Source organism: Cajanus cajan, chromosome 5 (assembly GCF_000230855.2).
Source record: "Cajanus cajan strain Asha chromosome 5, NIPB_CcT2T_4, whole genome shotgun sequence".
Classification (NCBI taxonomy): domain Eukaryota; kingdom Viridiplantae; phylum Streptophyta; class Magnoliopsida; order Fabales; family Fabaceae; genus Cajanus; species Cajanus cajan.
In genome coordinates, this window is record NC_138521.1 from 57,993,164 (window position 1) to 58,016,576 (window position 23,413).

Below are 23,413 nucleotides of genomic sequence, written 5' to 3' on the forward strand. Positions count from 1 at the left end.
TAGTGAACTGAATATGAAAGATAAGATATGAAACACTTTGTCTTCATGTATTTTGGCTTATATATGTCTATTGGAAATCTCGGTAATGAAGTAAATATTATCTTCCTTATCTTTATTGAACCAAATTAGAATAATGCAACATAATTTGAGTGTATAAATTATACGGTATAATATACCAAACCTCACATGGTTTTGGCTTTTATGCTGGACTTCATACGTGAAGAATGAAATGGTCTCTACTCGGAATTGACCAAAACTAATGTGGTTGTTTTCTCTCATGTTTTCTTCTCATTTTTAATATGGAAGTAGGTGGTTTAGGTTGAGAAAAAAAAATGCCTTAACCCTTTAATCAGTTTGATCGTAGAATAGAAATACACATATGGAAGATGACAATGGAGACACCTAACATATTGTCTTGTACTTTCAACCGTGGCTGAAAGAAATAAAACAGAAAAAGGAAAAAGAAAGTAAGAAACGTATAAAAGTTATCCTCATTCATTTTTCCCACCTATCATTATGAAAACTAACTTTCCCATATATCATCATGCATGCTTGAAATCTTACGGCGTTTAGTTTTTCTTTTAAGAAAACTTGAAGAATCTTATCACGGCAAGGAGAAAGTAATGCCAGATGCTCGTATCTTATGCTTGAACATCCTGAGGGAAATCTGAGTGTTCGGATTGCCATAATGTGTCTGTACCAATTTAGTTGACAAATTTTGAAGTTTAAATGACTGGTACTCTTACAAAGTCAAATCGTGCTCAAACATGTTTTCCTTAAACTCTAATATCTTCTAAAAACTACTTCGAAGGTACTATGATTCTATGAATTTGCATAGACACATTGTGAACAAAATTCAAGGATTACCAAAGTGGCCCCACTTGTGTCACCTTTTTTTTCGGGCACGAGGGGATATCTTTCTTCTTGTTCTATAATTTTGTTTGAACTTTAAACACAACCCATTACATTATTTTGTTCCCTACAACAAAAGATACTAAAGAAATCTAAAATACTCAATTTGTTGCCTGGAGAAGAAAGGTGAAAAGGCACCAAAACCATGGTTAAACTGAAAAGGTAGAAACTAGAAAGGCATCACTATATTTTTAACATAAATTATAGGTTGTAGTTCTTAACATCATATTTAAAGCTATGGTACTATTTCAACTTTCTGATTAAACAAAGTAGGCAAGGCTGACTATGGTACTATTTAAAGCCGTATCTTAACATCCTACTAGCACTTGCACTTGTGTCATCGTTCATTATTATTAGTTCCTTCTTTTCCCATTCTTTTTTTCTTACTACTTTCATTTCATACCCATCAAAATTTCAGCTCCTGGTAATTGTTCTCTATTCTTCTATATAGAATGAACCTACTAGTCTTGGTGCATACCTTTTAAACCGTTTGATCTTCTGTCTGAACTTCGTAAATTAAACTTATCTGTCAGACATTCTGCTATGGGTTCCACTCGGATGTGTCATTTCTTTCTGCTATTGTTCATACTTAATACTGCTTTTATTGCAAATGTGTCTATGGCCAATAATGCAACAGAATCCTCGTGGCTTCTCAGAATTAAATCAGAATTGATTGATCCATTAGGAGCTCTTAGCAACTGGTCTCCAACAACTCATATCTGCAACTGGAATGGAATAACGTGTGCAGTTGATCAGGAACATATTATAGGCCTGAATCTGTCTGGTTCAGGAATATCAGGTTCCATTTCAGTTGAGTTCAGTCACTTCACTTCTCTTCAAATACTTGATTTGTCTTCAAATTCTCTTGCTGGCTCCATCCCTTCAGAGCTCGGCCAGCTTCAAAATCTAAGAATATTGCAACTATACTCAAATGATCTCTCTGGTAACATTCCTGCAGAGATAGGTAACTTGAAGAAGTTGCAAGTTCTTAGACTAGGAGACAACATGTTGACAGGTGAAATTCCACCTAGTATTGCCAATATGAGTGAATTGACAATGTTGGCTTTAGGCTATTGCAACTTAAATGGAAGCATACCCTTTGGGATTGGTAAATTGAAGCATCTAATATCTTTTGATTTACAGATGAACAGTTTTAGTGGACCCATACTTGAAGAGATTCAAGGCTGTGAAGAGCTCCAAAACTTCGCAGCATCCAACAACATGCTTGAAGGAGACATACCTTCCTCTGTGGGGTCTCTCAAATCTTTGAAGATTCTGAATCTGGCCAACAACAGTTTATCTGGATCAATTCCTACAGCTTTTAGTCACCTTTCTAACTTGACATACCTGAATTTGCAAGGAAACAAACTACATGGAGAAATTCCTTCTGTGCTTAACAGTCTGATTCAGCTGCAGAAGCTAGACTTGTCCAAAAACAACCTTTCTGGATCAATACCTATCCTTAATGCAAAATTACATAGTCTTGAAACTCTGGTTCTGTCTGATAATGCTCTGACAGGTAGCATTCCAAGTAACTTCTGCCTCAGAGGTTCAAAGCTTCAGCAACTTTTCTTGGCTAGAAACATGCTCTCTGGCAAGTTTCCGTTGGAGTTACTCAACTGCTCCTCAATCCAACAGTTGGACCTTTCTGATAACAGCTTTGAAGGAGAACTTCCTTCCAGCCTGGACAAACTGCAGAACCTCACAGATCTTGTGCTCAACAACAACAGCTTCGTTGGTTCTCTACCTCCTGAAATTGGGAACATTAGTAGCTTGGAAGGCCTTTTCCTATTTGGTAACTTCTTCACAGGTAAAATTCCAATGGAGATTGGAAGGCTGCAGAGCTTGAGCACCATTTACCTCTATGACAACCAGATGTCAGGACTCATACCAAGAGAGTTAACAAACTGCACAAGCTTAACAGAAATCGACTTCTTCGGAAATCACTTTACAGGGCCCATTCCAGAGACCATAGGTAAGCTCAAGGACTTGGTTGTTCTTCATCTTAGGCAGAATGACTTGTCTGGCCCAATCCCACCAAGCATGGGGTACTGTAAAAGTCTTCAGATACTAGCCTTAGCAGATAACAGGTTGTCTGGTTCCATTCCACCCACATTCAGTTACCTTTCAGAACTCACCAAAATTACCCTTTACAACAATTCCTTTGAAGGACTTCTCCCTCATTCGCTCTTCTCTCTCAAAAGCCTCAAAATCATAAACTTTTCACGCAACAAGTTCAGTGGAAGTTTCTTCCCTCTCACTGGTTCAAATTCCCTGACCATTCTGGACTTGACCAACAACAGCTTCTCAGGTCCTATCCCTTCTACTCTAGCCAATTCTAGAAACCTCAGACGTCTTAGACTTGGACAAAATTATCTCACAGGAACCATTCCTTCTGAATTTGGCCACCTCACTGAGCTCAACTTTCTTGATTTATCATTCAACAACTTCACAGGAGATGTGACACCTCAACTCTCAAACTCCAAGAAAATGGAACACATCCTGATGAGTAACAACAAGTTCAGAGGCAAAATACCATCTTGGTTGGGAAGCTTACAAGAACTTGGCGAGCTAGATCTCTCATACAATAACTTCAGTGGAAGGTTACCTTCTGAGCTAGGTAACTGCTCAAACCTACTCAAGCTTTCTCTCCATCACAACAATCTCTCAGGTGAGATCCCACAAGAGATTGGAAAACTCACTTCCCTCAATGTCCTCAGTTTGCAAAGGAACAGCTTCTCTGGCCTCATTCCTCCAACAATTCAGCAATGCACAAAGCTCTATGAGCTGAGGCTCTCGGAGAACTTGCTAACAGGTGTAATACCAGTTGAGCTGGGAGGGCTAGCTGAGTTGCAAGTGATATTGGACTTGAGTAAAAACCTCTTCACTGGTGAGATTCCACCATCTTTAGGAAACCTCATGAAACTAGAAAGACTCAATCTTTCTTTCAACCAACTTGAAGGCAAAGTTCCTCCCTCACTTGGCAAACTCACAAGCCTGCACGTGCTGAATCTCTCAAACAACCATCTTGAGGGGGAGATTCCTTCAACATTTTCAGGATTCCCACTAAATTCATTCCTGAAAAACAAGGGCTTGTGTGGCCCACCATTAGGATCATGCTCAGAATCCACTTCACAGGGGAAAATGCAGCTATCAAACACACAAGTGGCAGCAATCATTGTGGCCATTGTGTTTACTTCCACTGTGATATGCTTAGTGATGTTGTATATCATGCTCAGAATCTGGTGCAACTGGAGAAAAGTGACCATTTCAAGTGCAGAAGGTGGCAATGTAGCTCACAAAACAAGGAATGGAGTGTATTGGAATATGAACTCCTTTGGGTTGATTCATTCACCAGATAAGCAGAATTCAGCAGCAACAACTTCCTTCTATAATCTCAAAATGGAAACCAAGGAAAATACAAATATGTAACATTATAACCTCTTTCATTAGTTTGGGTTCCAACTTCCAAGCTTTGAGGATCCCTGTGTTATCTCAACAGTCGTGACACATCCTCAAATACTCACACCAATTAATTTAATATAAATACTTTTTGATTCAAAAGCATTATGCCCAACCGCATCTTGTGGGAGCGGGAATTCTTCGGCAACGAGTATATATTATCATTCCCATAATAAATTTATATTTTTTATAACTTTTTTTCCTTCTATTACAACTATTTTATCTTATACTTTTTCTTTCCTTATCTGTCTTTATTGTACAAATTTCTATAAAACGAAATTATATAAGGAGCTTAATTTTCTTGCAGTGTACTAATTATAAATTATTCGTGAGATTTATGATGTACTAGGAATGGCAATATAATGTCAACCCATCTCAACATGTAAAACTATAGGTTAAATTGGATTGAATTTATTGACAGTAGACTGAAAAGTTCAATCCAACACAACCATAGATAGGTTACGGGACATGATGTGCTACATTTTAAAAAAATTATAAAAGAAAGTGATTTATGAATTTACCCAACAAATAAATAAAAAATAACCAATTAAATATAAGTATAATCATCATTAATTACTCCACCAAAACATCTAAATATTTGAAACATTAAATACATTTACCATTACCAATAACCTCAAAAGGTCAAAAAAAATTATATAAAAGATATTTTTTAATCAAAAAGATTACAAAAAAACGTTAGAGGATGCGTAGAGTTAAGTAGGGCGTGCAAATGGTGTCTCCCTACAAATTTTAAGCATGGAAGCAGGTTTTATATTGCCCAACACGACATCATGTCTTCCATGCACCGAAAAGTACAAAACTTGCGTTCAATGTCATTTCAACATTGATATGATGTAAACATGATCAGGTCCTTATTAGTAATTTTTAATATATTTTATTTGCAAAATTAGTAAAAGATAGAGATTAGATAAAGTTAGTTGGGAGCATTAATTATAATCAGTTGCTATATAATGCAATATGATCTCGCTCTTAGAGAAGATATAATTCATTCATTTCCAAATTTATATTCTCCTCTTTCCCTCCTTCAATAATACTCTCATTCGGATTCTCTTCTTTCCGTGGAATCCCTATTTTCTACCTGTTCTTCAAATTCTCATTGAATTCCTAGTTCTAGTCTTAAGATATTTCCAAACACACCATTTACTTCCATAAAGAATCTTTTTTTAGGACGACAAACTCTTCCCTTTAGGTTTTTAGGTTTTTAAGTTTTAACTACTCTCCATAAGAATCTTTAACAATATGAGTGAGAAACAAAATGCAAGAATATATAAAATCCCTTTCTCTTTTTTTTTCTTTGCGGGACTGGTGCAACAGCAGTTCAAATATATCTCCTCCATTAACTGATTTGACTAGCATTTGTATCAGACAACCATGAGAAACGAAGAAATCAAAGTCTCCTAATAAATACAAAACCCAAAAGAGAAATATAGAGCCTTAATGAGGAAAGTTCAGCCTATTTTATACATGCTGAAAAGCCCACTTCTATCAACTTACAACAGGCCCGAGCTATATATAGAATTGACTAACTAAACTATTTACCTACAACATCCTTTCCTTTCAAAATAAAGATCGAAGCTAGAGTGCAAAGATACAAGCTACATTACACTATCTTTTACCATAATTCATGGGGCTGTGCTTTAGCCAAAAGAGTATCATACACACGATGAGCTTCCTCAATTTGATTTCTAAGCTGCATAACCTGTACAAACACATCCTCTTAAATGAGTCAAAAATGCCATACATATTTTTATTCTAAGCATCTTCTTCAGCGAACCTAAACAAATTTCAACCAGCATCTAAGTATACAATTACAAACTTAACACTCTGTCTGAGTGAGGGAAGAAATAATAGGGTGAGAAACAAAATAAAAATAAAGAGATATAAAGGCAGCACCCCAGCATTCATAATTCTCCAAAATACAACTAGACTAACAGTGGGGATTTGGCAACTAGACTACACAAAGTAATGAACCAACCACTATTCCATACAAAAATTACCTTAAGATTAAGTTCTTCCTCTGCCTTTTCATATTCTAAACATCTGCAATAAATAAAATAAAATAAAATAAAAAAAGATAAACAAGGGCTTTGCTTCATGGTGTTTCATGTGATAATTAAGAGAAGGAAACTTATTAATGTTCCCAAAGACAAAATCCAATAAGGAAAATCATAAACATGGCGTGTAGCTTGTGATTGGCAGCAATGGTTGACTGTGATTAAGCCAATCCAAGTAGTTGTACAACAACATTGCATGAAATCAAGTATTGAGTGACTAAGTGACTAATTAATTAGAAATATACTCACTGTTGTAAGAGTTTTTTGTTCACTTTCATCAACTTCATAACTTCTGGGTCTATCGTCTGATCTGTAGGAGATGCATTAATCTACATAAAAAAACAAGTGTGGAATTAGCACGGCATTAAGAAAATTTTTGACTATTTACAATGACAAAGTATACAGGTCAAGGCAATCAAACAAATCAATATAAAAATTAAGGATAAATTAAAAATTTGATCCCCTACTCTTGACGTTGCTTTCTGTTTTAGTCCCTAAATAGAAAAACAAATCAAAACTACATTCTAGTCTTACATAAACACATTGATCCACTTCACTTTTTAGTGTTACTATAGTTTTAAATTTGGTCCCTATATTTTGAGTCTTGGACAATATTTTTAGTTTTAGCCGCTATATAAAACAAATTTATGCATTCTTTTGGTTTAAATTGAAAAATTCAACATCCCCTGTCTACCATTATAAGCATAAAAAAATTGAAAATTCAACATTTAGGGATTGATCCTATTTGGTCTTGTGTATAAATATTGTACAGTATACCGATGCAAATCGATTGATGATACATTCAGATTCAATTGTCCCTACAAGAAAAATAATAACACCATTATAATGCCAACAAACAAAGGAGACTGATTTGAAAATATTTTTCCATGTAGGGACCAAACTATTGAATTTTTGTTATATGGGGACTAAAATGAAAATTTGCAGCAAATGAATTTAACCAAAAATGAATAATTTCTTCTAAGTCAATTAATGATGGTAGCACAGCAAATCAAGAAAAGAAAAGGGCAAGTTAATAGGTGTCAGTATTAAAGTTAAAATTGTTAGAAAACAAAGACAACTGTTGTTGTATTTATGAGAACAGTGTTGAACACATTCAAAAGAAACACAAAAAACTACACACCAGCACATTCTGATCGCATCCAGCAACTGTAACATTTTCTTCCACTGCTTTCCTTTTCATCTTTTGAAGGTCTATACTTCCATGTGTCTTCCTCTTATTAAGAGATGCAGCTGAAGCGCAATGAGAAACTGTTGGATAAAATTGGTTAAGCTAGTAGTAAAAAAATCTTGTTTCTCACATAACCAGTTGCCTTTTTCAGATATGTTTTGTGTGTCGGACAATAGTGCAAGTGAGGAACAATTTTTCGCTGCAATTGGTTTTTCCATAATATATTACATCTGCAATGATGAAATAAGTGGCCTACCTTTGCTTTCCTGATACCCAATTAGATGACAGTGACAATCCCTGAAAATTTTTAACATGGATCCTGGCATGTCAAATTTTAATGCTTAAAAACAATAAAGGGAGAGGTGGATTAATACTGAGTTAGGATCAAGCCGCAAAAATAAATAGTCAAACTCCGTGCATCTTCTACTTTAAAGTTATCATACTGAATAATCCTGCACATGTTTCAAAAGCAGAAAACATACAAAAGAAGAAAAGATAACAAACAAGCAAAATATATAACTCAAGATCCACGTACACAACAGGCATAAACACTATACCAGTACTCCCATGTCATTTCCTTCAGGCGTACTCCAAGCTTTTGAAACAGGGAACTTCTCTCAAAATCTTGTTTATTATGAGTTGGCTCAAGATAATCAGCTCGCAAGATACCTGAAACAAGAGATAACTATCCTCTAGAAGTCCAGCATATTTCAAATATTTAGACATTAAATAGAACTGAATATTTTCAAGTAATATGCTCTTGCTGCTTACCAACTACACCTCTACCCCTACTACGTGAATAGTTCACAACCTTCCAAAATGGCTGCAAAAGAAACATAGTAATTGTATCACACACACACACATGTCAACTACTTGTATTTTGAATTTTTATGATTATAATTGAGATCTTCCCCCATCTTCCTCTACTTGTATTGAGTTATCATCCATTTGATCAACTTTTCTAACTAGTGCCTCTGTTGTGAGATAATTACCAGTATAAGCCGATTTTTGTGATATACATTGAAGCCACGGACGTTCACTTCAGGAGCTTCCTTAACAAATCCAATTGTAGTTACAACTATTCCCTGCACCATTAATCAAAAAAATAAATAAATAAATTATAGCTAGCAGATGTACCTTCACTACCTTAGTTCAACTGCTTGCTCCTTAAGATTAGAACCACTAATTATTAATATCAACATAGAATCATGCATGCATGATGGATATGAAGCCTTCAATTGACATCTTGCAACCATGTTATAGATATAAAATCACTCTTGAATTCATTCACTCAAATTTTTGGGATAGTTGGTTCCTGACACAATATTAGAGCCTTAATGACCATGTGATCCAAAATTCAATCCTTGTTGCCCCAATTCTTTCCAATAAAAGTTGATACTTAATCACAAGGTAGAGTGGGCCCATGTGTAGCATTAAATTTTATAAATAAAACCATTTATGTGCTTTCACCAAATAGCTTTAACACTTCAGGCATTTAGTCATTATAATGCCTATTTAGTCTGTCAAGAACCAACTCTCTTAAAATCTTAAGCTGTTAATTGAAGTGATTGTACATGATTTTATCTTTAATAATATATCCCCAAGATGACTTCCCAGTGAGTTCGTAAAGAAAAAAAAAAAACTTTCAGCAGTCAGACAAGAACCTCTTCAGAATCACCACTGTGTGGTTTATACAAGATAAATTCAGTATATTTGAGATCATCTGCAATGTTATGTAGCTTCACAACTTGTCCTCGCAATATAATTCTAAAACTTTCTGGTATCCCCAAGTACAATATGGAGAAGTAAGCCTGTTTAACATGAGAATATTAGTCCAGAGAATATACAAACTTTTATATAGCCACTTAACCATAAGTTTCATCAAACGTACACGTAAAGAATAATGAAAACGGTTGCCAATGTGTTCCTCATTTACTATCTTCCAGGAAGGAATTGTGTCAATCTTCTTGATATGCCCAGCAATACATATATCCTGCATCCAAATTATTAGAAGTTCCCTCTGAGTAATGAAAGCATAACTATTAGCAAAGAGAAAAAAGGAAAATCAATAAAACAAAAAAATACAACCTCAGGATCAGAATCAAAGTCTAGCTCCAAATTGCCATCATCGTTGAACCATAAATTGAAAATAATAATTTTGGTACCATGATTTCCAATGTCATCAAACTGCCAAGAGTGAAGCATATTGAAATTTTAAAGAGAATCATAAACTTAGAAGGAAGTTGATATCCTTCAACTAGACCCACATTTTAGGAAGTGGCAATGACATTAAAAAAGATTAAAGCTCAAATTATCCCCATACTTTGGTTTCCTTATGGTAAAAGGCTGATTGTAACAGTCCATACATCTTACTAGTTTGCAATTAAAGTATCTTTACTTTAAGTTTTGATCCACTTGGGAACTTGTAATTTTTACACATTCTCGTCTTTTTGGTGATTGGATATAACTTTATGCAAGTCAGGTTATTAATGATCTCTTCTTTAGTAATGAGTTTTTTTAAGATTCAACTAATAGTAGAGTCCTATAGCTTAGCATGTTTGGATAGGGTTATCAAGTAATTGCAGTCAGGGGTGGGAGGGAAGCTTTTTTGAAAAAAATGTTTGCTAAAACAATCAAAGTGATAAAATAAAACACATTTTTTAATGAAAAAAATCCTTTTTATCATAAGCAAAATTTTGGAGCTTAAGATTAGAAATCATTTACTATTTTCTAACTAACTTTTGTTTTTTCATTTTATATCCAACTTTAAATTATTTCATACAAAACCAAGTACTACAAATAACTTCAGACCTTATTATTAATTTTAGAACAAATAGTGATTTTTTTTACAATCTAACTGAAAAATATCATCTTAAAATCTCGTTTCACCTAACAAATCCAAGCATAAAAAATTGTATTTCTATAATTGATTATAGCGGTAATCAATTATTAAAAGAATATTTTTTAAAAAACTAATCCAAACACACCTATTAAAATTAGGATTTCATTCCTAACCTTTACATTTTTCCTATTTTCTTCTCTATTTTTACCATTCTTCCTTTGATTCTATCAACTGCTAACATCAGATTTCTTAGGAAAGCATCATCGAAACTTGACCATATAAAAATCATAACTTTGATTCTTCCATCTTAAAACAAACCAAACCCCAAATCTTAATTTCATAGTATTGTTCAGAGTACCCAATTGACTGCTGAAACCACATTCGAGTGCTTTTAATGTAATTAATGACTGTAACACCACCTTTACTGCAGAAACTGCCTCTGATACAGTATCAGTGTGATACCAAAAAAATACCCATCTGGATACAGTTTTCAAGATCACTTTCTAACCTTCAAGGTATTTGAAAGAGCTGGACTCTCCCTCCCAAATTTTACTCAAACAAAAGAATCCACTCTCTTCTTTCCCTCTTATACTTATTACTTATATCCTGTTATTCCTCTCTAAAAAGCTAAGGATGTGGGGGCTTTCTACAATGTAAACCCCTTCTAGTTTCCCCAACCAATCAATACTCATAATTGGCCCAAGAAAACAGTGTTATAGTAAGTTTCTCTAGTCTCTCTGAAGATTAGTAATAGAACAAGAGACACCCTAAAAGAGCATTAAGCCAATCCATAAAACACCTGACCTAAGTAATGTTAATCAAACAGTTCTCTCCCATAAAAGGAGCCTTTGATTTTCTTATTTAAAATCTGATCCCAGCATTACTATGTAGCTCAGGCCATACAAGTCCAGAAACCTCTGCATCTCTTACTGTTTTGCCAGATACATTTAATTCCAAATTTGACATCAACATCTCAACAAAATAGATAAATATATATATAGAAGACAAATTATGAATTGGCATCCTACAACCTAAAATACAGTTCCAACTCCCAAGAGAAACCTAACAAGTATTTTAAGGAACGAGAATAAGGAACAATTATTAAAATGCAATAAACTATATGTTTGTGTTGTAAGGCTGTCTATCTCTAGAACAGGGGAAAAGAAATTCCAAAGAAAAAAATCACAATCGTTCAAATTAAATTATTTTTCAAGACAAATAAGGTTACGTTCATGGTGTAAGGCTGCATTGTCTAGAATAGGGAAAAATATATGACAACTATCCAAAGTAAACTATTTTTCAAGACATAAACAAGGTTATATTGTTTGGAACAAAAAGAAAGAAAAGAAAAGCAAAGACAAACATATCGATCATTAAGTATGCTCTAAAAGTAGCAGCCAATTATCATGGATGATAGGAAAGTTTCAGAAACTGACTTGTTTCAGAAGTTCTGCTTCTGATATATATGGAGACCAGCGCAATAGTATGGATAAATTAGACCTAAAATATTCTTTGTCATTTAGTATTTGCAAGCATCCAGTTGATGGATCAAACTTATAATTCACCTGAAATTAACATGGTCACTTAGTCATATCAATTGAAACTGCAGGAGCAGAACCTTCATTCTAAAGAATGGTTATCACTCGAAAGAGATTAGAAGCAATACATCAAAAACCAAAATGATAGACAAGAGAGAAAATTGAAGGCAATAAATATCAGCAGTATGCACCATGACAATGCCAAGTTAACTTACAAGTACACTACACCAACATGTAAGCTTACTTACAATCAAAAGAGGTGAAAAAATAAAGGGTGCAATATAAATTTTACCCTTCTTGAAGTATAATCTTTCTCAACTGAATTTCATTTGTTGAATAGGGAAAAGTTTCCATTAAAAAAACCATCCTTTTTGACTTCTCTCTCCTGAAGAGATTTTGATATTGCTTAACTACCATGTTGTTTGGCAGTTATTTAGGAATCTCTCTATTCTAGACCTGATCTGGTGCATCACCTTCTCCTTCTTCTTACATACACCTTGAGCTTGGACTTCAGATCCTCATCAGATGTCCAATAATAAAAAGTAAACTTATGGGAGTTAAGTTGAGAAAGGGCTTTATAGATCAGGTCTCAAAAATATATTGACTTCTTTTCGGGAAGATATTTTACCCCCATAATAAAACATGATACTTCGTTTTCAAACAATCAGGATCACATTGTAACACATTAATTTCCACATAAAGCCCCGAGACCAAACAACATATAGTTACCATGTCCACTTCTTTTAGTAACAAATCAGCAAAGAAAATCAGAATTTTTAAATATGCACTACATAAACCAGAACCCTCTAAAAAGTAAAAAATGGGAAATGCAACTCACCATGGGGATTACAATTCTGTCAAACAGTTTTTGCATCAAGAATGTGTAAGACAGAAGTCCAATGCTACGAGTCAATATCCTGATCGACATAAAATCATTAGAGGAAAAAAAGAAAGAAGTTTATAGTAATTTAAAGTTTCTCCCATAATTTTACACATTGTTGCAAAACTTCCATCTTATTTTCGGGTTAGTGGGTGAATAAAGCAATAGAATGAGTGAGAGAAAGAAGCAACTAGGTTGTAATGATAACATGGATAGAATGGAACAGTTTTAAGGCTATATAGCCTCCAGAGACAGAATGTTCAAATTCCTAGCAGCAGAGCACATTCTAAAACACCTTAGTCTATATTCCCATCACTATAAGGCTATATATATACAAAGAATTCGGAATATTTTCCAATCAGACCTCAAATTTCAACATATAAACTAAAAATACCTTCGTTGTGTCATTCAGTAGGAAGAGCAATGCTCAAAAAAACTACAATGTAAAGTCACGAAATTGGGGACCCATACATGTTATTCATGTGGCAGCTGAAGACAATGACATCTGCACCCAGTCTCATGCTACCAGTCTTAAAGCCATTTCCATCTGCAAGGCCAAATGAAAAAATAAACACAAAAGAAAGTACCAAAATCATTGCAAACAGAATGCCGTAGTCCTTACACTGTCCAATTGCAATTTTTGACTTGTCTGAAAATCCAAAGCTCATGCATTGAAGCATTGCTTGTGGATCCATTCCACCACCATCGTCTGTATGCAAGTATCAGAACAATATCAAAAGAATTAGAATATTATATATTGTCAAATCATCAAATTCAGCATAAATATACGAGATACAAGATTCAAAAGTAGGAAGTTAAAAGGATGTATCATAAGCAATATACCTTGAATCAACAAGGCTGGACTTCCATCTTTTGGATTGAAAATTTTATCTACAAGAACAAAAGTAGCCCCATTTTGGGTCTACCCTACGAATAAAAGTCAATAATGCAATACAAAATATGAAATGCAAAATCTTAAATGGAAGCTTCAAACATGGCAAAAGCACAGTACAGTAGAGGCAATAGGCATTAAGAATGGATTTAGATCCTCTCAATTCTCAAGTTAATAATAACAACCCAATGTCATGTTAGAGAAAAACCGAAAAACATAAAAGTAAAATTAATATACCCTAAACAAATAATGATTGTCGTCTTAGTTACTACATAAGAGTATCCTGATCCATTAAGATAATATCAAAACCTAATTCAAAATAAATGCATCAAAATAATATCTAAAACAGAACAAAGTGCACATGGCAGTGCGCGCTTTTATCCCAAAAAAATATTATTACAATGTTATGTAATGTAGTTCATATATTTCAATTTCAAGCTGTCAAAAAGGCCACGCTAAACCAAATGAAGCAAATTTGGGACACGGATATAACACATAAAAAAATAAAATAAAAAAAGTAGACAGCGCACTATTAGCTGCCAATAGCTTAACATGCAAGAAAAAAAATAATCAAAGAAAATAGCACAAGCTCAGCTATCGCGAAGAATCACCTCATCAACTGCATTATCAAGAAGCTCAGCTATAGCTGCAGACAGAAAAACAGGAGAATGTTCTAACTTGAGAAAAGAACAAAAAAAAAAGTAATATATATATACACACATATATAAAGGTGGAACTCGGAAAGAAACATTGAGAAGAAATAAGTATTAGAACATACCACCGAATGCCCACTTATGCGAAGTCGCATTCGAGTGAAGGAACGAAGGGTGGACATGCAAGTAGTTTTCAGCATCTGCAATGCAATAATTAAAATTACATATAAGCACAATCTCCCTTTGAACCTCCTTGCCACAAGCTTAGCACGTAGCATGTGAGATCCCAAAAGGAAAAAATAAATTATATCCAGCATCAAAGTACTTCTTTTTTTCTTTCTATTCTCTTCGTAATAAAATTATTAAGATAGAACTCTAATTATAATATAACGCAATATCATATACATAAAAAAACTGCAACAAAATTTTGTTCATCCCAAACTATGATCCCTAAGAAAATCATGTGGGGAAAAAACATTTTTTTAATAATCAGGGTTTATTTGACTAAAATAACCCGGGTAAACAAAATATTGGGTGGGTCCATATTAAATTACTTTGGAAGGTGGTGAGTTTGGAGGCAAGGGCACTATCATTGTTTCCTGCTTTCCAAAAGTTCCTAGAAATTGATGGAGAAAAGAGTGTGTCTTGAACATGCAACAGTTCCTGCTCCATTGCACTGGAATAACTGTGACTAGTGCTTCGAGCACTAGAGCTTTTATCAGAAACTTGGACGGCAGAATAATGAGTTTGAGTTTGAGTTTGAGGTCTCTGGTGCTTGGCCACATTCTGTTTCTTTGCACTACTAGCAGCTTTGGAAACATTTTCCCCTTCATCATCACTGCATAAGTCCACAATTTCTATAGCAGCCATTTTTGTTCCCCTCACCAAACAAGCGTCCATTTTTTTTGTCCTTTCCTCTACTTCTGGAACAAGTTATACCAAAAGACAAGAAGGATAAGAATAAAATACGGTAATTTCTATTGTATGTAAAAAATAAAAATAAAAATACATTTTTTATTTTTAAATATAAATAAATTTTAACTATTTTTTTTATCTAATTTAACAGTATTTTTCTTAAAATATTCTTTCTTTAATACATAACTTTTCAGTAATATAATAAGAATAATTTTAAAAAATATTATAAGATTAGTAAAATTTAATATAAATAACTATTTTTTTAATATTCATAAAATTTATTTATTTTTAAAGTAACACTAAAAAAAGTATTTAAGTTATTTTTTAATTAAAATATATTTTTTTATAATTAACTTATATTACCTTCATTCTTTATTGTAATACAATTTAGAGAAAAAAGAATAATCATTTTTATAAGATAATTTTTATAAGATATTTTATAATTTTTATAGGGTATTAGTTTTATTTTTCATCTTTTCTATGTATTAATGATATTAAGAATATGTAATGAGAGAAAAACTTAATAAATAAATATTATCTCTTTTCCTTGATTCTTGTCATCATCTATCAAATTTATTGGTATTTATGTATAAGTTTTAATATGAAGTAACATTTTCAACTTTCTCATAAAATTAAAATGATAAGTAAAAAGGATATAATTAGTATATAATGATTTTATTTTATAAATTTAATAAAATTAATTATCATGATTATTTATATTGATATGTGTGATTTGATTAAAAAAGTCTTATAATATTTTTAAAAGTGTTTTTCATCAATTATGCATAAGTTTTTAAGATTTTTTTATTCATAAGTTAAGAATTATAATAAATAAAAATTGATTTTTAAAGTATAATCTTGAAGATTTTTATTGCACTTCTTTGTTTTACAATAAATATATAATAGTTGTAAATTTATAAATTAATTAAACCACTAAAATCGACCTAATAATAAAAGAGTTAAGTAATATATATAAGGTTTTAAGTTTAAATTATGATATTGTTAGTATTTATGTAATTGTGATAAATTAAAAAGTTATAAATAAATTAAAAATTAAGTGAAAAATAAGGATATAATTAAAAATTAATAATGAATTGTATTTTAAATTTTGTATATGACATATACATTGAAACAAAAAATTTCCAATGAAAAAAGTATCTTTCTTAAATATCACATGAAATTAAATATTCGTGATTCAAATATAATTATATCACCTAAATTTACTATTCTAACGTTAATATAAATTGGCCTTTTCCATTATATATTCAAAATACAGGGGAAGGTTTGGGCCAATTAACCTACTCAAAACAAGGGTATTTTGGACAATCAGCTTTCCACTCGGTAGTGCAAAGGAAAAGTTAAAATGATAATTAAATTTACACATGTGAAATGTATTAAATAGGTTTCGGAATCATGCTTAATTCATAGAAAAATGGGTAATGTAATTATAAAGATATTAAGAGTCACAAAAACCCACACAAAAAATAAAATAAATTCAACAGTATTACAACTTATATATAAGACTTTTTTTTCCATTGAGTCACAGTGTACTCAAGGTTTTTCATTTTTTATTTAAATATTTGTATTTTCGCTTCCACCTTTTTATGTTAATTTTTAGGTTTTAAGCCTTGAGGATCACATTAATAGATCAAGTGCTTCTTCTTTATGTTACCTATGTTTTCTTTACAACATTCTTTATGCTACCTACTAAAAACACATTATTTTTCCTCCCCACTACAATGTGATCTACCAATAATATTATTACAATTATTGGAGATAAACTTTTTTAGTATAACTTACTTATTGATGAATAAGATATTCACTCAAAAAAATTAGTATATAATTTAAATGATTCTAATTAAATAAGTTATAGATGAGTTTAATTTCTTCAATATATTTTAAACAAATAAGAAAAAGAGAGTAATAGTTTTTTTTAACCCATCCATTATAATTCAACTCAACTTATTCAAATAATTTTATTGACACCAAAATTACAAAATATAGTGAACACTAATTTTTTTAGTGCTTTTGAAAAAACATTGGAGAAACTTAACATATAAGCTAGTTTGAAAAAAATTATTTAATAAACGAGTTTATTTTAATAGTTTAAAGCTTATGTTATAAGATATTTCAACTAGTTTATAAAAATAAATTAGCTTATAAACTATATTAACATTTTTAGCTTTTTTATTTTTATCTTCATCAATTTATTTGAGATTTCTCCAAATAATTAAATATATCTTTTTAGTGTCATTTTATATTTATATGCTAACTTATTAGTTAATTTTTAAATTTTTTTATTGAATCAGTTAGTTATTATTTTAATCTTTTCATCTCTCATTTATAACTTATACATCAACCGTATCAATCATACTCATTATGTTTTTCTTTCTTACTTTTTTTTTTCTGGTAAAGATCGTTTTCTTCTCCTATAAGGAGAGTAAATTTTTTTTTAAAATTACCGGTACCTTCGTACATAACTATTATTAGCACGCACATATCTATTTCTACTTTTTAAAATTGGATAATTTTTTAGTTTGTCTATTTTATTTTGCTTTAAAGTTTAAACTTTCATTAAAAAAATGAAGAAGCTCATACTCGACAATGGATTCGATCCATTTTTTTCGAGATTCAAAAGGAAGAAGAAAAAAAAGTTGAGATCGAATTACATGCTCAGATACATGAATAATTCATTAATCCCAACAAATAAGGAAAAATATTTTTTAATAACATAAAGTTTAGGAAGAAGAGAGATTGGTCATTAATAACATAAAGTTTAATAGTTCATTACATGTAGATGACTACAAATGAATGAAATGTTACGAATCAAACACGACATATGTTAATTCAAACTCATGGCGAATGCCATTGACCATATTGGAGAAGTATCAATAAGAGAATATCAGTTTCACAAGTCATAACAACTTTAATACATCAACAAGTTGCAAGTGCTAAGCCAACCTGAGTTTCTCTTTGTTACCCCTTCAGTGCTGCTTCACGTACAAAACAATGTACTATAATAAGTCATAAGTGGCTTCATGACCATAATTATCACTTTCATCCTTGCATCTTATGTTGAGCAAAACCCATACATGTCCTCCTTTGCTTAACTTCCAGCCTTGCATATAAGAACTTTATACCCTCAAAATTAAAAATTAAGCTCATTAGGAGAGTAATGACTTTCCTCAATTTTCTATTATGCCTCGTTTAGCTCACCCTCTGAATCATCCAAAGATTTCAAGTTCATCTACCTAGGCTGGGGTGCCCCAATATTTATTTGGTATTTTGAATCAGGGCTCCCCGTGGTGTTGAACCTACAAGAAGAAGAAAGGGAATTCTATAGTACTGCTAAATCATCACTTTGGTGTAGGGAACTGGTGGTGCTGTGGAAGGAGGACCTTGCACTTACACGCCCGTTTGAGGATAGATTGCTCGTTGTGGAATTTATAGTGCGGTCATTTACACTTAGCCCACTGAAATTGAGGAATGGTTGTTGCTTTGGGGAGGGAATAGCGTAGTCTTTCTTGGTTAGCATCTGAACTATCTCAGACATGGATGGTCTAAGAGTAACAGAAGATTGTGTACAAAGCAGGCCAACTTGGAGTGCATTTGATGCCTCATCTACCGTAAATTTTCCATGCAAAGTGGGATCAATGGATGCTGTGATAGTTTTAGCCTTGTAATTCTTCCAGACCTGAAAAAGAGATAAAAAGAACAGGTTACTAACTGCTAATGAAATTTACCAATACTAATAAGTTAAGGTATGAGAGACTGTAAATCTTACACAGTGGAGTACTGAAGTTGACCCCGGTATGAAATCACTGTTCTTCTTACCACAGACAATTTCAACAACTATCACACCAAAAGCATAGATATCTGCCTTCTCTGTCAATTGACCTTTGAGAACAAACTCGGGAGCCATATATTCCCTGCCATAAGCAATTGATTTTAATATGGACCAGATCAATTATGTATCACAAGTGATTTTTTTATTTATTTATTGAAATTGAACTTTGTTATCAATTTTATTAGAAAATATTTAAGAGGTTGTGACTTGAGATTCCAAGGAAACGTTTTTAGTTCCTTTGTAAAAAGTTTTAAAAAAGGATTTGCAGTTTTAAATAATGCATGGCCTGGATATCAACTAGAATTAGGGGTATGTAACTCAGTTCGGAATCCTCAAAAGTTTATAAATAAAAAGTAAATTGAAATGACAGAAAATTTCTACTCACAGTGTCCCCGCATTTCCTGTGCTAAGATGAGATTTGTTTTCAGTGAGACAACGAGCAAGACCAAAATCAGCTATTTTTGGATTAAGATTCTCATCAAATAGTATGTTGCTGGACTTTATGTCTCTGTGAATAATCTTTGATCCAGAGTCGCCATGAAGGTATGCTAAGCCCTCAGCTATCCCACATATGATTTGAAACCGTTGTTCCCAGCTCAGAACATTTTCCGAGTTCTTATCTGCAAATTACAATGGATCTTTTCTCAATTTTGAAAAGCAGAAGGGACACAGATAAAAAATAATAATAATAATAAATAAATAAATAAATAAATAAAATAAAAAATAGAAAGGAGAATAAGATAACTTGTATATCCGTTCTTTCCCCCTTAAAAGTTAAGCTGAATTTCATGAATCAGATGATAACTATAGGCTCAAATCCAAAATAAGTGATCAAATTGTGCCAGTTACTAATCAAGACACCAATAAAAATCTTGATTTTTTGACTAAGAATACACAAGACAGTAAAATACATCTAGAAAAATGTCTCTGGCTAGTAAACCAGTATTGTTCAATAGAGAATCGAAACTGCATATTTCTTGCACGTACTATGATGTCATCATATATTCAAACTAGACTACTCACCGAAAAGAACTTGATCAAGACTTCCATTGGGCACAAATTCATAAACCAATAGGCTTTCAGGACCTTCAATGCAGCCCCCAAGAAGTTTCACCACATTCTTGTGCTGAATTCCATTAATTAAAGTGACCTCATTGCATAACTCATCTGTCCATTGCCTTGCATCAAAAAACAGTTGTTTAACAGCAACGGTCCTCCCTGAGTTGAGGGTTCCTTTGAACACGGAACCAGCTCCACCCTGCCCTAATTTGTTTGCGGGATCAAAATTATTTGTGGCCTTCTCAAGCAAATCGTAACTAAAACTGGAGCCAGCAAAGAAGGCAAAGCCAGGTGACGCACCACAACTGTCGCTTACTATACAGAGTAAGATTAGCACGTTAGAGCAGAGAAAATACTACTACATAACAAAAAAAAGTACCAGCAGTCTAGCATAGCATGGCCAGCCTTAGTTTTTTAAGGGTGCCCCCTAACTAAGTCTATTGTCTTTGCATTTTTTTATTTTTAGATTATTAGGATATAAAAGTATTTTTTAGGATCATGAACTAAATATATTTCATTTAATATCATTTTTATTTAATTTATCTTGTAATGGAAAAAAAAAAATTAATAATAGTGGAAAGTCGCCAATAAATCTATAGTAACTAACAAATAGAAATTTTTAATTTAATTTTAAAATTTTAACAAAGCATAAAAGATTACAATCAAGCGAATAAATAAAGAATCAATAAATTATGTGTATATATATATGAAAAAAAAATTCAGACAATCTTTATTTATCCACAATAAAGGAAATATAAGATAAGATAAAATAAAAAATAATATATTATATTATATGTCACATTTTTTTCTTTATATTTAATATCACCTAATTATTTTCTTAAAATTATGAATAATTTTTTATTAAGAAATAGAAACATCAAACATCAATTGTTGATTATTATTAATTAATTAACTTTTTATAATAATATTTTTTATATAATTTAATTATGTAAATTTTATTTTTATATTTATATAAGTTAAAAAAGAATTGGTGTGCCTGTGAAATAAGGCCCTATGCGGTTGTCCACTGTGATCGTGCACAGGACCGCCAGTACGGTCTACCATCTATGGCTTCAGATGAGTTAGCATTACCTCTTCTCTGAGTTGCCAGTCTTTTACAGCATAGACATGCAGCAATGAGGATGAGTAAAATCACTACAACCGCTGATAATACACATGCAACGATCATCCATGTACCAGGCTTTTCTGAAAACATTGCAAGGTTACAAGTAACTTCAAATGTAGAAATAAAACAATTCCAATGTGCTAGCTACACGCCAATTAATGTCATATACATACACATGAAAATTACTAACTAATTAAAAAAAATAAAAATAAATTAATGTGTTACCTTTAGGATTTTTAGAATCCTGGATTTGTGGTGCTGGAACGACGTCGTTGTAGAATTTGCGCCTGGAATACCTCAAAAAACAACCAGTGAAGAGACTCTTACCCTCAGCAGCAGGCACACATTCCTGCATTTTCTTCTGGGCTTCGTTCAAGCATATCTCGCACGTGGGTTTATTCAGGGTCGCCCAGCACTGCGCCAAGGCGAAAACCCCGTCGCCCCCGCCCACCGCGAATCCACGCTCCACCGCGGCCTTGGTGACGTTGGCAACCACCTCCGCCACCTTTGCCTGACCGTCTTTTCCGAGAACCGGCGCCTGGCAAATGCTGATGTCGAGAGCGGGGTCGACGCTCTCGCGAAAGAAGGAGTAGTTGTCGTAGCGGAGGAAGCAACCGTCGAGGTAGATTCTGCCACCTGTCTTGGGCACGCAGTGCGATAGAACTTGTCGGGCTTCGGCGAAACAGGTGCGGCAATCCGCGGGCTTCAGGTCGCGCCTGCATTGGCCCAACGCGTACATGGGAGGCCCAGAGCCCAGCAGCGCCTGCGCTGCCCAGCCTTGGTCATACACCCGAAACGACACCGTGTCCATTATGGCCATGAACTTGGACGCGCTTGATTCGGGGGTCTGCGATGAGCCGCACGTGAGACCGGTTTGGTGTACCCTTGATGAATCCGCACGTGGGATTAATAACCACGACGATACCAGGAATGTTAGGAATAATAGCTCACGCATGTTGAAAAATTGCAGCATTTTTTTTCTCTGAATTGCTAACAAGTAACTATTTGTCTCGTTTCCTTTTCCTCCTAATCAATGATTTCTCTCTTCTAAAAAAAGAGAATCCGACATGTCTTCATCGCGTAGATGGTTCTGTTGATTAATTTTCTCAAATGCATGATCCTTTTATTTTAGATGATATAAGAGAGAGCGGAGATGGGAAAAATGAACTGGCTTGCATGGCGTGGTTTGGCTACGCAATTCGTTGTTTCTTGCTGTCACCAGAAACAAACTTATCTTCCTAATTCCAACCAACGTATTGGTTCGACATCTTCAGGGAACTCCCCCTCGGAGACTTGTCGATGCCAAACCAATTACGTAGTTGAATTAGTTATCCTTTTCAACTTTTCATGGATAAAATCTTTTTCTATATATGTTCGATTCAACCAAATAAAAATGCATCTTTTTTTACCATAATATCAGGACATTTGAATATGATAATATGTTAGTAGATCCAATGTTGAATATAATATACATGTATTGTAATTAGATCAAACCCTAACCAATAAAATAATTATTCATTGCTTTTTACACAATAAAATAATTATTCTTAAAATACGTAACAATTATTAAATCTTTGCCATGTATGAATTACTCAATTATATCATGACTCAAGCTTTTGCAATAAGGAAACAGGAACTGAATTTAAAATGGATATTATTATAATATTCTTTAATTTTACTAGATAATTAGTTTGTTTAAATTTTTTAAAAAAAGTAATTATAAAAAATACTTTTAAAAATGTATTTAAAGATTGTTAGATAGAAATTATTTCTTAAAAATCAATTTTTTTAATAAACAGTTTACACAAATACATCAAGTGTTTTTTTTAGAAAAATAAAAAATTAGTTCATTATCTATTTTAGCTACGGCAAGTGTTTGATTTTGTTTTTAAGATACATATATAAGAATGTTTATAAATTATTATTAACTTTGATTCAAATAAGTAATGTGAGACTTTTTTTATGCATTCAAATAAGTAATGATGATTTTTTTTATAAGAATTAAACGTAGAATAAGTTACGT

General features: G+C 32.8%; 3 protein-coding genes across 9 annotated transcripts; 1 reads left to right on the plus strand and 2 right to left on the minus strand.

The window, feature by feature from the left end:
• Nucleotides 1-1,195: 1,195 nt before the first annotated feature.
• On the plus strand, nucleotides 1,196-4,673 carry LOC109797449 (uncharacterized). The gene has a single exon (XM_020357492.3). The coding sequence runs from the start codon at nucleotides 1,456-1,458 to the stop codon at nucleotides 4,342-4,344; it is 2,889 nt and encodes a 962-aa protein (XP_020213081.1). The 5' UTR covers nucleotides 1,196-1,455; the 3' UTR covers nucleotides 4,345-4,673.
• Nucleotides 4,674-5,712: 1,039 nt separating this feature from the next.
• On the minus strand, nucleotides 5,713-15,609 carry LOC109797135 (protein MICRORCHIDIA 6). 7 transcript variants are annotated; one of them, XM_020357061.3, is made up of 19 exons: nucleotides 14,998-15,601; nucleotides 14,569-14,643; nucleotides 14,402-14,436; nucleotides 13,742-13,820; nucleotides 13,521-13,607; nucleotides 13,370-13,445; nucleotides 12,857-12,935; nucleotides 11,917-12,045; nucleotides 9,727-9,825; nucleotides 9,530-9,631; nucleotides 9,303-9,449; nucleotides 8,631-8,723; nucleotides 8,410-8,461; nucleotides 8,196-8,307; nucleotides 7,895-7,935; nucleotides 7,591-7,700; nucleotides 6,699-6,778; nucleotides 6,393-6,435; nucleotides 5,713-6,094 (listed from the first exon to the last, which is right to left on the minus strand). In XM_020357061.3, exons 1-19 carry the CDS (start codon nucleotides 15,341-15,343, stop codon nucleotides 6,008-6,010), a joined length of 1,872 nt encoding a protein of 623 aa, XP_020212650.2. In that variant the 5' UTR covers nucleotides 15,344-15,601; the 3' UTR covers nucleotides 5,713-6,007. The 7 variants fall into 7 exon arrangements, 3 of the variants coding, with proteins under 3 accessions (XP_020212650.2, XP_020212648.2, XP_020212651.2); XM_020357059.3 differs by having other exon boundaries at nucleotides 7,591-7,718; nucleotides 14,998-15,600; XM_020357062.3 differs by lacking the exon at nucleotides 9,727-9,825 and having other exon boundaries at nucleotides 7,591-7,718.
• A 2,510-nt stretch (nucleotides 15,610-18,119) lies between these two features.
• On the minus strand, nucleotides 18,120-22,740 carry LOC109796307 (cysteine-rich receptor-like protein kinase 1). Its single transcript, XM_020355993.3, has 6 exons — nucleotides 21,616-22,740; nucleotides 21,357-21,470; nucleotides 20,229-20,579; nucleotides 19,591-19,825; nucleotides 19,143-19,287; nucleotides 18,120-19,052 (listed from the first exon to the last, which is right to left on the minus strand). Exons 1-6 carry the CDS (start codon nucleotides 22,361-22,363, stop codon nucleotides 18,696-18,698), a joined length of 1,950 nt encoding a protein of 649 aa, XP_020211582.2. The 5' UTR covers nucleotides 22,364-22,740; the 3' UTR covers nucleotides 18,120-18,695.
• Nucleotides 22,741-23,413: the final 673 nt, after the last annotated feature.